The 14,718-nt window shown below is 50.2% G+C and overlaps 6 protein-coding genes across 6 annotated transcripts; 2 read left to right on the forward strand and 4 right to left on the reverse strand.

Annotated features, from left to right (window-relative positions):
* Positions 1–168: 168 nt before the first annotated feature.
* N7516_001360 (putative DNA ligase I) lies at positions 169–2,652 on the reverse strand (the record flags this gene model as incomplete). Its single annotated transcript, XM_057214082.1, has 1 exon — positions 169–2,652. One exon carries the CDS (start codon positions 2,650–2,652, stop codon positions 169–171), a length of 2,484 nt encoding a protein of 827 aa, XP_057075965.1.
* Positions 2,653–2,782: 130 nt separating this feature from the next.
* Positions 2,783–5,468, forward strand: N7516_001361 (RINT-1 family protein; the record flags this gene model as incomplete). The annotated part of the gene is made up of 5 exons (XM_057214083.1): positions 2,783–2,929; positions 3,005–3,252; positions 3,306–3,611; positions 3,665–3,809; positions 3,861–5,468. The coding sequence occupies 5 exons, from the start codon at positions 2,783–2,785 to the stop codon at positions 5,466–5,468; spliced, it is 2,454 nt and encodes an 817-aa protein (XP_057075966.1).
* Positions 5,469–5,736: 268 nt separating this feature from the next.
* Positions 5,737–7,501, reverse strand: N7516_001362 (pyridoxal phosphate-dependent decarboxylase family protein; the record flags this gene model as incomplete). The annotated part of the gene is made up of 2 exons (XM_057214084.1): positions 5,737–7,374; positions 7,457–7,501. The coding sequence occupies 2 exons, from the start codon at positions 7,499–7,501 to the stop codon at positions 5,737–5,739; spliced, it is 1,683 nt and encodes a 560-aa protein (XP_057075967.1).
* Positions 7,502–8,990: 1,489 nt separating this feature from the next.
* Positions 8,991–10,066, forward strand: N7516_001363 (alpha/beta fold hydrolase; the record flags this gene model as incomplete). The annotated part of the gene is made up of 2 exons (XM_057214085.1): positions 8,991–9,167; positions 9,230–10,066. 2 exons carry the CDS (start codon positions 8,991–8,993, stop codon positions 10,064–10,066), a joined length of 1,014 nt encoding a protein of 337 aa, XP_057075968.1.
* A 387-nt stretch (positions 10,067–10,453) lies between these two features.
* nop9 (RNA-binding RNA processing protein NOP9) lies at positions 10,454–12,625 on the reverse strand (the record flags this gene model as incomplete). The annotated part of the gene is made up of 1 exon (XM_057214086.1): positions 10,454–12,625. The coding sequence occupies one exon, from the start codon at positions 12,623–12,625 to the stop codon at positions 10,454–10,456; it is 2,172 nt and encodes a 723-aa protein (XP_057075969.1).
* Positions 12,626–12,847: 222 nt separating this feature from the next.
* Positions 12,848–14,563, reverse strand: N7516_001365 (RCC1 domain-containing protein; the record flags this gene model as incomplete). The annotated part of the gene is made up of 1 exon (XM_057214087.1): positions 12,848–14,563. One exon carries the CDS (start codon positions 14,561–14,563, stop codon positions 12,848–12,850), a length of 1,716 nt encoding a protein of 571 aa, XP_057075970.1.
* Positions 14,564–14,718: the final 155 nt, after the last annotated feature.

The raw sequence follows: 14,718 nt of genomic DNA on the forward strand, positions 1-14,718 counted from the left end.
GGTTACTTTGTTCGAAACAAAACATGCAGTCAAAAACTCCTGCAAGGTTGAAGTATTAATCTCAACGGCAATTCGCACATATATCAGTCTAGCGGGGCGAGAATGGTCGAGAGCAATGTACATAGTATTTCACCATAGTATTTGACACAAACAAACCCAAACACACAGCTACTCCATTCCCTCCTCTAGACAAACCTCCCCAACCTCTCCAGCTTCCCCAGCCTCCCCCGTCCGCTCCATCTGCTTCCGCCACAGCAACGCCAGATAATCCGACGAGGTAGCCTCATCAATAGACTTATCCTCACGGACCTTAATAAACCGTGGAAATCGCAGACTCAACCCGCGCTCATCGCTAACTAGCCCAATGGCAGCCGGGTACGTAGGACTGAGCGTGATATCCGCGAAAGCCATTTCCCACACTTCGCACGGCTCAAACCACACCTCTGGTTCACCATGGTACTCGACGTAGCTGGGGCGCGATATGACATTCGTGCTGCCATGCGCGTACTTCTCTTTGTTGCTTTGGTAGAATTTGTCCGTGAACCCGGACATGCATTTAGTTACGGCCTCTAGGGTTCCTGTTTCCGGGTTGCGTACGGCTAGTAGGATCGGAGACCACCATTTCGCTTTACGGCCTTGGCCGTGCCACCCGGCTATCGGGATCAGGTCGAGGGTTTCGGAGGAGGTGCTGTAGTCCTTTTTTACTTTGAGCCAGGATTCAAGGCGTTTATCTGGTTCGTAGGTTGAGAGGAGGGGTTTGCGTCGGGTGGGTTTCTCTTTGGGTTTTACCTGTTGGCTTGGTTGCTCGGTGGTTGTGGTGGCCGTTTCGTTGGGGAGGTGGTTGTTGACTTGAGTGTTCGCACTGGGCTTGTTATCGAGGAGTTTAACCATGATTCCCTCGCACTTGACATCGATAGCAGATTTGAAAAACTCAAGGACAGCCTCGGAATCCGCTGATGTCGCATCCATGCTCTTCACCCAGCCAAAGTGTTTTGGAATCTCTACAAAGAGACTGCGAAGTAGTTCGCGGCGTTCTCGAAAGGGGCGATCTAGCAAAGGCTCGCCGTTGAGATACATGAGGTCGAATGCGAAAAGACAGACATTGACTTTGATGTCACCGACTTCAACGTTCTTCTTTGCACGATTGGTCAAGACCTGGAATGGCTTAAGATCACCAGTCTCACGGTCCACGGCAACTACTTCTCCTTCCAGGATAAAGCTGGACACACCTTCTCCCCGTATTTGCGGGACCAGGGAGACGAGATCTGGGTACTTCTCCGTCATGAGTTCCAGATGGCGCGAGAAAATAGAGACTTTCCCTTGCTCGTCGCAGTGTACCTGCGCACGTTGCCCGTCATACTTGTACTCGCAGCTGAAGTCTCGACCTTGGAGCTTCGTCAACATCTCTGACAAATCGCGTGTGATACTGCCCAGCATCGGCCTTAGTGGAATGTGCATGGTTAAGCCGCATCTGACCAAAAGCTCTTCTGTGGACCCGATCTCTATTAAGCAGGGCACCAAATCATTGTAATTAGGATGTCTAGCATATGATGCTTTCACGATTTCTTCCGCATTGTTGTAGATTTCCGCAAGCTCGTCTTTCTTCAAGCGTGCAAGCTGATGCGGATGAACTTCAAAGTCCGCTCCGACAGGCTTGGAATACAAGACAGCTCGAGCGAGAGCAATCAGCATCGTCGTCTTGACTGCACCAATTCGCAGATTTTGGACCAATGTCCGGACGATGTATCGACTCTCCTCGGCGCCACGCGCATCCTGCAGAAGCTTCTCGACGATTCTCTGCTTAGTTTCCTGACTACCGGGTCCTTTGCTAGTGGCGATTTTCTGAAGCGACTGGTATACTCCCTTGATTCTTAACGGCTTCGGCTTCACCAGAGTGAATGATTGTCGTTTTTTGGCTTCGAATGCAACATCTCCTGCATCACCATGCTTATCATATAGGGTCTTGAGCCCTTGGCCATTGAGGCCGTATATCTTCTTTAGTGCCTTGGAGATGGAAGAGCCTCCCAGGCCTAGCTCTAGTTCATCGTAAGGAGGTGATATGGAATTGGTTGCTAGCCACACAGCAGGTAGAACACTCGATGGATCCCCTTCAATGAGAACCCGAAGCAAGTTGACCAGCGCATCAACAATCTTTATTCGACTGGTCGTCGCATTCGCCAGGACGAAGGCCCTCGTCAATAAAGCGTAAGAAGCATCCCCGCCTTCTGTTGCCCAATGCGACCGCAGTTCTGCTGCGTATTGACTCGCATCGAAGGTCTGAGGGCTTTGTTCGAGGGGAATAGCAAGGGATATTGTATCCTCCGTGCCAGCTGATGACTGTAGTGAGAGAGTACTCTTCTTTGGTATCACCGGCGCTGCCGGGGGTGAAACAGGCGAGTCTAATGTAGATGGAGCCGTATTGATCTGCGTATCTGCTTTTATATCTTCGATACGTGTGCTTGTATTTTCTTGCTCATTCCACTCGGCCTGTAGCTTGCGCGCAAGAGCTTCATCAGAGAGAGTTTGCTCAGTGACATCGGGGACTTTTAAATTGATTTGTTCTGGGGTCTGTCCTTTAAAGAACGACTGAATACTGCGAGTCGGCTGCGACGAATCTCCATTTCTTTTCCGCTTCTTTGCTGGACTTGACATTATTCAAAGTGTTGATAGTGTAAGAGCTCATGGTCTCATGGTTGCCACTGCGGAAGACGTCAGTCCAAAAGGCGGAGATCAACATTCGCGACACCTCAGCGCTTCCGCAGTCATGTTTCCCCCTTCAACGATGGCCTCCCTCACGGAATTATCTTCGCATGAGCGAACTCGGGTCGAAGATTATTTAAATGACAAGATTCAGGTTTCTGCCGATCTGGAGAGTTTAGATTCGCTGCTGTCCAGTCTACGCGCGCAACAGGAGCTTCAGCGGAAGCAGGTACCGCCTCCTCCTCCCCCCAACAAACCCGACCTTCTCTCTAAACACTGCTGATACAAATTTACGGCCAAATAGTTAGCGGAAGCTGGCGAAGCACTTTCAAATGCAACGAAAGCCTCTAACGACCATGCCAAAGCTACTCGAAAGCAGGCTGAGGCGTTTACCGCGGAGCAAGCGGACATCGACCGACGGTTAATGGCCATAACACAATCTGAAACCAGCGATGAAGCGGTACGGAGTCTGGAGAAGAGTATGAAGAAGCTTCAGCGGCTTGAATTATCCAAAGGATATGTGGAGTTGCTCAAGGAAGCTGAAGAATTGAGGTAATGCCACTTTTACCAATTGAGAGGGGCTAGATACTGAGACAGCAACACAGCAAGCAAGCTTTGGCAGACATTGCCTCCGAACCACGCGCCGCTTTGAAGCCATATGCCCGACTACGGACCATCGTCGGACTACTGAAGGACGCCCAGCCTGCCGCCGAAGGGGCGGCCCCCCACCTTGCCGACTATACAGACAAATTAGCCTCTGCACTGAGACAACAGATGAAGACATACTTTAGTGACCGGCTGCAGAAGACGCTTGAAGAGTTGAAATGGCCGACAAGACAATTGAATGTTACTGATCAGCTCCTGGCCCGGTGGAGGCAAGATGTTGAACTGTTGATCGACTTGCAATTACCGTATGATCCGTCCCTTCATGTCTGGATGCATATTCTAACAAGTTTCTTCTTAGTGAACTTCAAAGCCGTGACGCACTAGTTTCCGGGCTGAACTTCGAGCCACCAGTTTTATTCCCATTAGAGGTTATGGTGCATCATCTCGATCTCCGATTCAAATATCACTTCAGTGGGGACAAGCCAACCAACCGACTGGATAAGGTAATGTCGCTCTATATCCACGCAGAAACAGAAGGCTAACTTGGATTTAAGCCGGAATATTTCCTCTCGCATATACTAGACCTTGTCAACCAATACGGGGGGTTTTTCGTCTCTTATCTACAACCCATCTTCGATGAAAGGGCCGAAGCAGTCGGTCCAAGTCTGGAATGGAACTTTTACAATGCATCGCACAGTTACATTACTGCATTGCTTCCTATGCTGAGACACAAGATCAGCCTGCTCCTCCCTCAAATCTCAAACTACCCCCAATTGCTCAGCCATTTCATTCATGAACTGATGAACTTTGATAACGAGATCCGAGAAACCTGGACCTATATGCCAGATCCATATGCGGACGACAATTGGAAGGGCGTGACCTGGGATGTATTGACCAAACAGGGCTGGTATGATCGATGGCTTGAAGTTGAGAAGGACTTTGCGTTGGCGCGATACAAGGATATCATCGACACCACAGACAGTGGAGAAATCGATTACGATGGCATGGAGCTCACTGCAACGAAACCAACAAAAGCTGCAATTCGTGTGAATGACCTTCTCGAAACCATAACCGAGCGCTATCAGCCCCTGTCATCTTTTAGTCAGAAGCTGCGGTTCCTCATCGACATTCAAATCACAATTTTCGACCAGTTCCATGAGCGCCTCTATTCTGCACTTGAGGCCTATCTAGCGATGACGTCCACGCTTGGACGTACTGTACAGGGAGCCGACGGGCAGGCCAGCGTCGAGGGTGTCGCCGGGCTGGAGCGGCTTTGCAGGGTTTTCGGGAGTGCCGAATACCTCGAAAAGAAGATGGAGGATTGGAGCAACGATGTGTTCTTTGTTGAGCTCTGGTCCGAACTTCAAGATCGTGTTCGACAAAACCGAGATAGCGGTCGCAACGTCGCTGGTACCATGTCTGTCGCAGAAGTAGCGTCGCGTACCTCACCCGCAGTCGCCAACAACAACGGCGCCCACACCGCGACCTCATCCGATGGCGCTCTCTTCGATGAGACGGCATCCGCCTACCGTCGTCTCCGACTTCGCTCGGAAACTATCATCACATCCACCTTGTCCTCTAATATACTCGCCGCTCTGAAGCCCTACTCTCGCGTATCCACATGGGCAACGCTGTCGACCCCCTCTGCCACAGCGACGGCATCTCCCCTCTCACCAACTTCCGATCTCGCCCATGCAATGCGTGTCCTGTCCACGCAGCTCTCCTTCCTATCTCGCGCACTGGGAACTGCGCCTCTACGACGAGTCTCGCGCCAGCTCCTGTTGTCAGTTCAGAGCTACATCTGGGACAGCGTCCTGACCAAACACACCTTTTCTGAGACTGGAGCAGCCCAGCTTGCCAGCGATGTCGACCATCTGTGTCACGTTGTGGACTCTGCACTTGGCGCGTCTAGCCAGGCGGGAATCTCATTGCAGACCATCAAAAGGCTCAGTGAGGGACTGCATATACTTTGCTTGAGTACGGCTGAGCAAGGGGACATCTCTGCAAAAGAAGACGTGCCTTTAAGGCTATGGGACGTGGAGAAGAGGCTATTTAGGGACAACGAAAGCGCACGGGGTGTGCTTGCTGAATTAGAGATCGACTCTCTATCGGAAGCTGAGGCTCGCTCCGTGTTGGAACGTAGGGTCGAGATTAGCAGTTGATGGCTTTGATATCACTCTATACCCAGGCTATTCTCCTCGTCCATAATTTATTACTACTGTTCAGGTAAGTATAGTGTTGAAACTATGCCGACTACTTTACACCCTCTGCATTTGAGCTTGGCTCATCTTGTTCTTAGGGTGTTAAATTGATACACATCCTTATATTCTGCACCAGATATCTTGTATGTCGTATCCCGTCTCTCATGTCCATAAGCTGTACTCTATATATGCAAGTAAATCAAAAGAAAACAAATCACGCACCTGCTGCTCAAACGCGATGGACAACAGGGCCGTGTCCACGCTCACCAAGCCGCTTCTGTGGAACGGCCGAGTTACTCGCCTTCAAAGACTCAATAATACCAGGACCCACCTCCTCGATGGCGCGGACGAGGGAATCGACGGTCTCCTCAGTTGTCTGGACATTCACCACACACCGGAAGAACTTCCCATTTCCAGCCGCATCCTCATCCCCACTGGGAGGCGCAAAGTCCACCATGAAGCCCTTAGGCACGATCGCATGCGTCACCTGCTCAGTGACCTTGCTGTTATTCTTCGCGCGCTGTGTCTCATCCGAGACAATGCCACGCGGGTAGACGAACTCTTTGCGTGGGGCGTAGTAAAAGCACACCTGCAGACAAGGCGGGGGGTTCTCGCTAATAATAATGAAATCAGGATGTTGCGCGATGGTGTTAGCCAAGTGCGCAGCGATGTCGCATGCCGAGTCGATCTGCTGCTGGTAGCCCTCGCTGCCGTAGTATGTCCACCCCAAAAACAGCTTGAGGGAATCCGCACGTCGACCACATTGGAGAGTGAGGTCTGCTAGGTCCCATACTTCCGGGGAGTCGACTTCCAACTCATTTCCGTTGGCAGCGGGTTCGTCGTCTTCGTTGTGGAATAGATATCCCGCGGGAAGGGTGTTGGCCTTGTGGAACTGGCGCATATCCGATGCCAGCAGATACGAGCATGTGACCGGCACGCCGAGCATTTTGTGCGGGTTAATGGCGATGCTGTTTGCTTTCTCTGCGCCGGCTAGCTTATGTTTCTGGCGCTGGGAGAAGACGAACGAGCCGCCCCAGGACCCGTCGATGTGGAACCACATATTGTATTTTTGGCAAATGGCTGCAATTTCGTTGAAGGGGTCGAAAGAGCCCATGACGGTTGTGCCTGCGGTGGCATTGACATAGAACGGCGTGCGGCCTTCGCTCTGCGCCTTCTGAGCCAGTTTCTCAAGCTCGGCTGGGATCATGCGGCCGACTTTGTCGATTGGAACGGGCCAGACGGCACTGCTGCCGAATCCGAGCATTTGCGCCGCCTTTTCCACGCTGTAGTGGCCGTGCGCGCTCGTGAAGAGCACGAACTTGTACCCGCCGTTTCCGTCTGTTTTTGTGCTAGGGTAGAGGTTGTTGCGCGCAATGACAATGGAGGTGGTGTTCGATGCGGATCCGCCTTGCACGGAAATACCCCCTGCTCGTGGACCATTTAGCCCGAAGAGGTTCGCCAACCGTTGGCCGGTATATTTCTCAATGACTGTCAGCGCAGGCGACACTTGGTAGACGTGTACGTTGGTGTTCAAGGTAGCGAGGATGAGCTCTGCTGCCACGCCGGGCGCATTGGTTGACGCATACAGCTTGTCCAAAAAGCCCTGGTGCCAGGTGTTGACCGAGTATTTCAGGACCTTTTGCAAGACCTCAATGAGGCCTGCCTGCTTGGTGCCTTTCTCTGGGATCTCGAGCTGAAGGATATCCCGCAGCTCTTCGGGCTTCTTATAGTCTACCAATGAGGTCCCAGCCAGTCCAGTGTGTCCATTGGTGCCATTGGTGCCATTCTTCTGTGTCGAGGACCTGTGGGGATTGTCGTCCGCGGATCGGATAAAGGGGATAAGAAGGTCTTCTACTGCTTTCAGAAGCTAAGCATGTCGTATTAGGATCAGAAATATCGAATAAAGGATCTGGCGGGGTGCAGATCATTGCGACATGGAGTTGACTCACGCTTTGCACTTCATCGGCGCGGTTCGGCTGCGCAATGCCTGACATTTGTACAGATTCCCACGTTCTAGTATGTAAAAAGAAAAATACAATTGACAGGAGCGAGTCTGTACAGAAGAAATAGAAAAAAGAAATAGAAAAGCCAACAGGGCTAAAGGCGCAATTGAAAGGGGAAAAAAAGAACAGTGTTTACCAAAAAAAGTCCACCCGGCGATCTCGGAGATGGCGACAATCCGTAGAGCCTGACATCATCCGTCTGCGAAGGGGCATAACGGCCAAAGGTCACATGCCTGGATTTTCAGGCCTGATACCTGAATTTGCCTGAATTTGCCTGAATTATAGACCGCTTTTGCCACCGCTCTATACCGTGTACTGTAAATTGAATCTATTCCCACATACCATAATAAATTCCTCAAAATTGAAGCTATTCCTACCTCACAAATCGTCGCCTTCTTCAATTCCCCGGCGTTAAACACCGCCCCTAACCGCATAAGCCCTCGAATTGAAGCTATTCCCACCTCACAAATCGTCGCTTTCTTCAAATCCCCGGCGTTAAATACCGCACCCGACCGTATAATTGCGGCTACGACAGTAATAGGGTCAGCATCAGCAACAGAAATGTAAGGACGTATAGATTATCTTAAGAGAAGCTTCGAGCGGCGGCTATAGTAGGCGTACGGGGGTAGTAGAGGGGAGGATAAGAAGAAGAAAAGAGGGGGGCAATTACGTAGTTAAAGGCTTTAACGCCGAGAAAAAATAGTGTTCTAGGATTTGTATAGTAGGAATAACTTCACTTTTTCAGCAGAGATATTTTGTCAGTCGCAATAGCTTCAACGCCTAGAAATAGACGTATACAAAAATTTGTATGGTAGGAATAGCTTCATTTTTCAAATCTATTACCTAGGTACTTTGCTTATTAAGGTCTATGTCATAGTAATTCAGGTATTTTAATTTCTGCCAGAATAAAATGAGACAATATTCAGGCAAATTCAGGCATTTAACCTTTGGCCGTTATGCCCCTTCGCAATCCGTCTCTTCAGGCCGGGAGCTACTTAGCTGTATAATACTCATATTGAGGATTCTGATATCTATATACTTATAATTACGTCTTATTTAGATTCCTTATATATATCATATGTAGACAAGGATGTTAAGGAACCCTATGATTGTCAGTGAAGTACAACTATCCAGTTGATTAATAGAACACGGGATAGGAGAAGCCCTAAGAACTACGTAGGTAGGACCCTTAAGTTACTATGGTTGTTTTAGTGACCATATACCTACAATAGGTAGATATATGTAGTCTACACATATGTAGATAGAAATCAAACAAAGACAGAACCCTCCCTTCTTAACATCCCAAATTGATTCGAATTATCAAAAAGCTGGACTTCACAAAGTGCCGAAGGGCGAATTTGACGTAATATTTACACAAAGTGATATGAAGATGAATATATAAAACCATCACTTAGGACTCTATATGGTCTAAAATCTCCAGTCTGAACATTGTTGCTCGCATAAAACGAAAAAAAAAAAAATGCGTGGGTTTCTTCTCTCAATCCTTCAGCTTGTCTGCATCTGCATCGCCGACATCCCTTCCTGGGACTCGTGGCCTCATCAACGCATTGAAGTAAATGAAGACGTTAGCATTCACATGCGCTATTATGGCACTGGGCCTCCTGTCCTCCTAATCCATGGAAACCCTCAATATAGTGTAAGCTACGACATTCTTATGTCCTGAAGAAATCCATGCTAACTCCTGAATATCTAATCTAGCTCTCCTACTCTGCCATCGCCTCCATCTTGGCTAACAACTACACCGTGATTTGTGCCGACAACCGTGGCACCGGCGACTCTTTAATTCCAGCAGACGGCAACTATACCGCCTCTGCACACGCCGATGACTTCAAAGCAATACTCGACTTCCTGGAAATAAACTCAACCTACATCTTCTCACACGACAAGGGCTCTGGAATTGCAGCTGCGTTTGCGGCCAAGTATCCTTCTTCCGTGAAGAGAATCGGCTTCTCTGAGTATGCCCTTCCCGGCTTCGGATACGAGGAGTTCTGGACTCCGAGCTCCGGCGGGGTCATCGGCTGGGACTTGTACGAGAATTGGCAGCTTGGTTTCTTCAGTGTCCCGGACGCAGCACAATACTTCATCCAAGGCCGCGAGAAGGAGATGCTAGCTTGGTACTTCTGGCACGCTTCATACGCCGGCAACGAAGCTATCAGTGAGGACCATTTGAATCGCTACGCAACGTCCATCTCGAAACCGGGATTCCTGCGAAGCATGCTGAACATATTCTCCGTATCGACGGTTACCCAAGACGCTTCGTTCTTCACCGCGTCACTTGGTGATCACCCGTTGCCAATGCCGGCGTTGGCTCTTGGAGGCGAGGCGAGTTTTGCGCCGGAGGATGTGTTGCAGCAAATCTTTGGGTCGGTGGCGAGTGACCTTCAAGTTGATGTAGTGCCAAAGGCTGGCCATTGGGTGTTGGATGAAAATCCTGAATGGGTGGCTGATCGGTTGTTCAAGTTCTTTGGGGAGGATTCCCAGGGTATCCCAAGTGTAGATTTGTCTTTTTTGGAGGACCAGGTGACACTTGTTTGAAGAATGTTGGATATATGTGAACTTCATGTAACTTATTTTTCGAACATATAGTTAGAGGTTCCTGGAGTGGGACATGGGTAGTTTGCACGGCGATGTCGATTAGCAAGAGCTGATACAGGGGAGAAACGGGTTGTCACTAGATTAAACCACCTCTCACGAAGTACTATATTACCTACCACACCGGATCGGGGCTGTCAATGTCATAGATCCCGAGCATCCGGGGAAAGTGAATCAGAAAATATCTCCAAGGTGTTTTAGAATATGATATATCAATTCATAGGGAAGTTATAGAAATATAAAGCAATAAAACAATTGAATGCTTTAACGCCTTTTTGTATGAGTACATGTGCAATTCGTCCAATATGTAATTTTATCACCAGTACCTCCTCACCTGCTAGCCACCGTAGTCTGGTTCGCACCAGTAGCGCCGGCATCTGCTGCTTCCTTGGCTGCTGCATAACGGGCCCGGGCCTGTTCAAGTTTAGACTTAGGACGTTCGGCGCCTTCATTGCCCTCGGTTCGCTCCTCAAAGCCCTTGGCCTTGTGAGTCCAATCGCGTCGGCGGCGCTTGAAGAGATCCATTGACCAGTTTCGCCAGACTGCGCGGCCTACAAAGGAATCGCGGAGCTCCTGTTCATGCTGCTCGAGTTCTTGCGCCATGCGCTCCTTGACAAAGAAGATATCCTTGGTTGCAGTCCAGAGCGCATCCACCACGTGTGACCCGCTGCTGCTCAAAGCAAGAGGTGTGAGGTGGCCCTGGAAACGCGTGGTGAGCTGTCGCCGGATTTGAGGCGTGGAGGTTGTGGAAGTCAGGGCCTGTTGGAGAACGCGGGAAGAGGTGGGTTCTTGGGCAAGTTGTACGATTGTTTCGGATGATTGGGCGAGGAGACTCGTGTAGACAAGTTGGCTAAGAGGGCCAGGAACGGTCAACATAGCCTGTACCAGCAGAGAGCCATGCAGTTTCTCTGCTTTCTCGGCTGCAGATACCGGGGGTGGGCCTCGTGGCTTGCGCTCCTTTCCGTCGTTGTCCTCGTCCATATCATGGTCTTCGGATTGCGGGGCTTTGTTCTCAGAGGGGTTGAAAATGAGCATCTGCTGCAGCCTGATAACAGGATCCTGGCTATAAGCGCCCTCGAGTGCTTCGGCAAGAGGCTTCGTGTCAACGCCACGGATCACACACCGCTCGATCAACATTTTAGGGACAATGAGTCTCGACCGTTCAATCAGGCCTGGAACTTCGGGGATAATGTTGGTCAAGGCAATCTTCAAGTCATCCTTGCCGAGTCTTTCCAGCATCCGAAGAACCACATATCCAGCAGTGCTGTTGCGAGAGAGGGAACCGATTCGGTCACCCAAGTTGTTCTTGTAAAGGTTTTTGAATGATTTACCAGGAAGGTATCGCACCATAGTCTCCAACAGGCGAGAACCAACTGGGTCGTATAGTAGACCACGAATAAAAACCGCGCTTTCGGATTCTTCCTCAAACGATTCATCGGGAACCAGTCTTCGGATGGTCGACTTAGGATCTTTGGCGCTGGACTTTCCGAAATGCGAAAGCTCCAGGAACAACAGCACTTGAAGCACAGGATTTCCAACTGGATGAGTAGCTAGAGCTCGGAGATAAACATCATCGAGACCGGCAACCATGTCGGTCATGATCTTCTTGAGTGCCGGCTCAAACGCCTCTGGAACAGCGTGTTTCTCGGCTTTCGATTTGCCTGCCTTCTCCTCGCCCTGAACCGTCGGAATTTCAAGTCTTTCCTTCTTGCGACTCGCGACAAACGACTCATTTGACGTGACATCAACCGGCTCGCCTGCGAGAACCAACAGTAACACTCGGATTGTGTGCGACGCAAATCGCTCCGTCAACAGATAACCCCAATTTTCTTTCAATTCCTCAATAACGGCCATGAACATTTCTGCGAGGGACAGTTCCGGCTCTTCCTCTGCTTCTTCGTCCGACTTTTTGGGTTGAGATTTCGTCTTCTGCATGACGGCAGGCGCAGCGTGAATGAAAAGTGTCTCACAACAATGACTGGCGAAGCGATGCTGCACTAGGTGGAGGAAGTGACCGATAAATTTGCTGAATATCCGGCGCAGTTGACGAGCGTCTGACATTGAGATCAATTTCTCCATGAGTCTCGAACAGCCCTGACTGCAGGCAATCTTCAATTCCTTGCCACTGGCTTCCGAGTACACACTGTCGACGAACAAGCTGCGCTCTTCGGCATCCTGGAACTGGTTGAGCTCCAGCATTTCGTTGGCGCGCTGGAAGTATTCGGACTCCTCCTCGTCTAGAAGACCGTAGAAAACCATGTCTCCATCGTTATTAGGTTGCTCGCCTTCCTGCTCTTCACCCTGATCAAGGGGAATATAGTCCTCATTTTCGGCAATTTGGATGTCATCGTTGGCCTCGTTGGTCTCGTCGGCGTCGTCGGCAGAGGGCTTCATTCGCTTCGCGACCGGTTCTTCGGGGGTTTCCTCGAACTTTCTCTTGGAGTCATCCTTTTGGGCTTTCTTTTCGGCCCTGCGGCCTCTCTTTTGTTGTTCACGAGGCATTATGGCGGTGTGTCGTGAGGGAAGATGGAGTTGAAGCGCTGGAAATTTTTTGGATAAGCGGTGGTCCAAGCGTCTCCGCGGTGATAAGTGTTTGGTCTGTTTGCAACCGCGGCCATTCTACAACATATAAGACCAAAACAACAGGCCGATTATTTTGAGTCGAGCAAATTATAATTGGATTTCATATGGCATCACTAATATACAGGTTTCATTTTGTAACTTTTACACCGCAGAATAAATGGCAGAGACATGGCGCCCGCATTCAACACGCTGTTCCATGCTCACATTGCGCTTCCCGACCTTGCCCTTGTGACGAGGCATGATCTGCAATCGCGCCTCAGCCTGGGTTTTCTTGTTTTCTGGTGGTGCCTTGATGTAAGTTGGCTTGGACTGGTTGCTTCGCCTTCCTGTTCCAAGCTGGAAATGCTCGTTGCCTCCCCACCAGAGTACATCATAGCCCCAGTCTTCAGATTGATCCAAAGAGTCCTTGGTAGTCTTGCTGACATTGGTCTTGTTGTCCAAAATAGCAGAGACATGTGTTGTACCGACAGACATAGCCCTAATGCGAATAGGGGTCATCTGCTTTGTCTTCTCGTCATACTCGCTCATACCACTTAGAGCTTTCACCTTGGTGGGCGAATCCTGCAGGTGAACCCATCTGCCATTGCCGAGAGTACCCCAGATTCCCCTACCGCAAGCCCATGTGTCTGCGGTTACATGTCCAAGATCGTGAACATTGGCAGCCTCTTCTTCGTGCCCCAGAATGCGCTTGGAATCGACGGAGAAGAAGGTGTTGGCACCACCAGCAGCAATGTTGGTAACCTTGGGCAGATAGAGGTTTCTTCTATATAATTTGTGAACTTTCATAAGGAAAGGAGCATCCTTGAAAGGCCTCTCGGGTTCAAAATCAACACCCAATTGGCCAAGTGAGTTGTCACCGAAGCCGAACATACGGCCATCTTTGCTTAGCGCCAGCGAGTGGTAGTCGCCACAAGCAATCTGAACAATTTTAGAGCCTTTGAGGGCTGTAATTTCATGACAGGCATCTGCTGGGCCCTTGGGTCTGGTGGACCAGGTAAGTCCCTGCACACCGAGTTGACCGAGTGAAGGGTAGTTTTCGGTGGATGACGCCGCAGAGAAGACTCGACCAGAGCTTGTGAGAAGCAGCACATGTTCCTGTCCTCCACTGATTGTAGTGACCTTTTCACCAAGCTTCAAAGATGGGCTCAGCACACGGTAGCTCAAATTAGACTGATTGGGCCAGAACGGAACCCATGAGCTTTCGGTTGTCTTTGGGCCGGTGCTTTGTCCGTCCTTGGAGGTGGGCAGTGAGTATACAGTCCCATCCGAGGACAGCGCGATGATTCGACTTTCAGACAGAGCGAGTGAGGTGAGATTCTTGCCGGTCAGAGTCACCGTGGGTTTGAAGTCCGACTCGGAGTACGCCTGACCCCATTGAACTAGATCTCCGTTCTCGGTGATTGCTGCACCTGACTTTTCCTCGAGCTTGAGATCTCTCAGCACCTGGCCGTCAAAGTATTTGAAGCGCCGAGGAGTCTTGATGTCGGTATCTTTGGATCCCGGATCCACCACACGATAAACATTCGAGCCCCATGTGTAGACGGCGGGACTTTTCAGGCTCCGCTTTTCTTGAATGAACTGAGCTTGGAGGTCATTGACATCAACGGGCTCTTTCTTCGTAGCCTCCGGGCTACTCATCCAAGCCTCCTTTCCACCATCAGCTATGTATGAGTATCCCAAAAAGGCTGCAGTTCCTGTCACCGCAAATCCGAGAGAATTGCGGATCCAGTGCGATGACGGGCCTGGCTTTTGCGATTGACTGCTAGCAAATCGGGACCATGGCGCATTTAGTGACTTAGCGGTCGAGTTTCTGAGGGGACGAAAAGCGAGGATGGAGTGCGTCGTGGGTCGTCGCATTTGGTTTTTCAACATTGTGGATGATGGCTGGATCACCAGCTATAGCACATAATCAAGCTGCAAAGGTGAGGTTATATCCGGGGAAGCTCTCAATGCCGCGCCTGTGATTTGTTGCAGCATCCAGGCGGGAGCCATCGGCAGAATCCATCTCGGAG

The sequence above is a fragment of the Penicillium verrucosum genome (assembly GCF_028828655.1).
Source record: "Penicillium verrucosum strain IBT 35672 chromosome Unknown utg000001l_segment0_segment0, whole genome shotgun sequence".
NCBI lineage: Eukaryota > Fungi > Ascomycota > Eurotiomycetes > Eurotiales > Aspergillaceae > Penicillium > Penicillium verrucosum.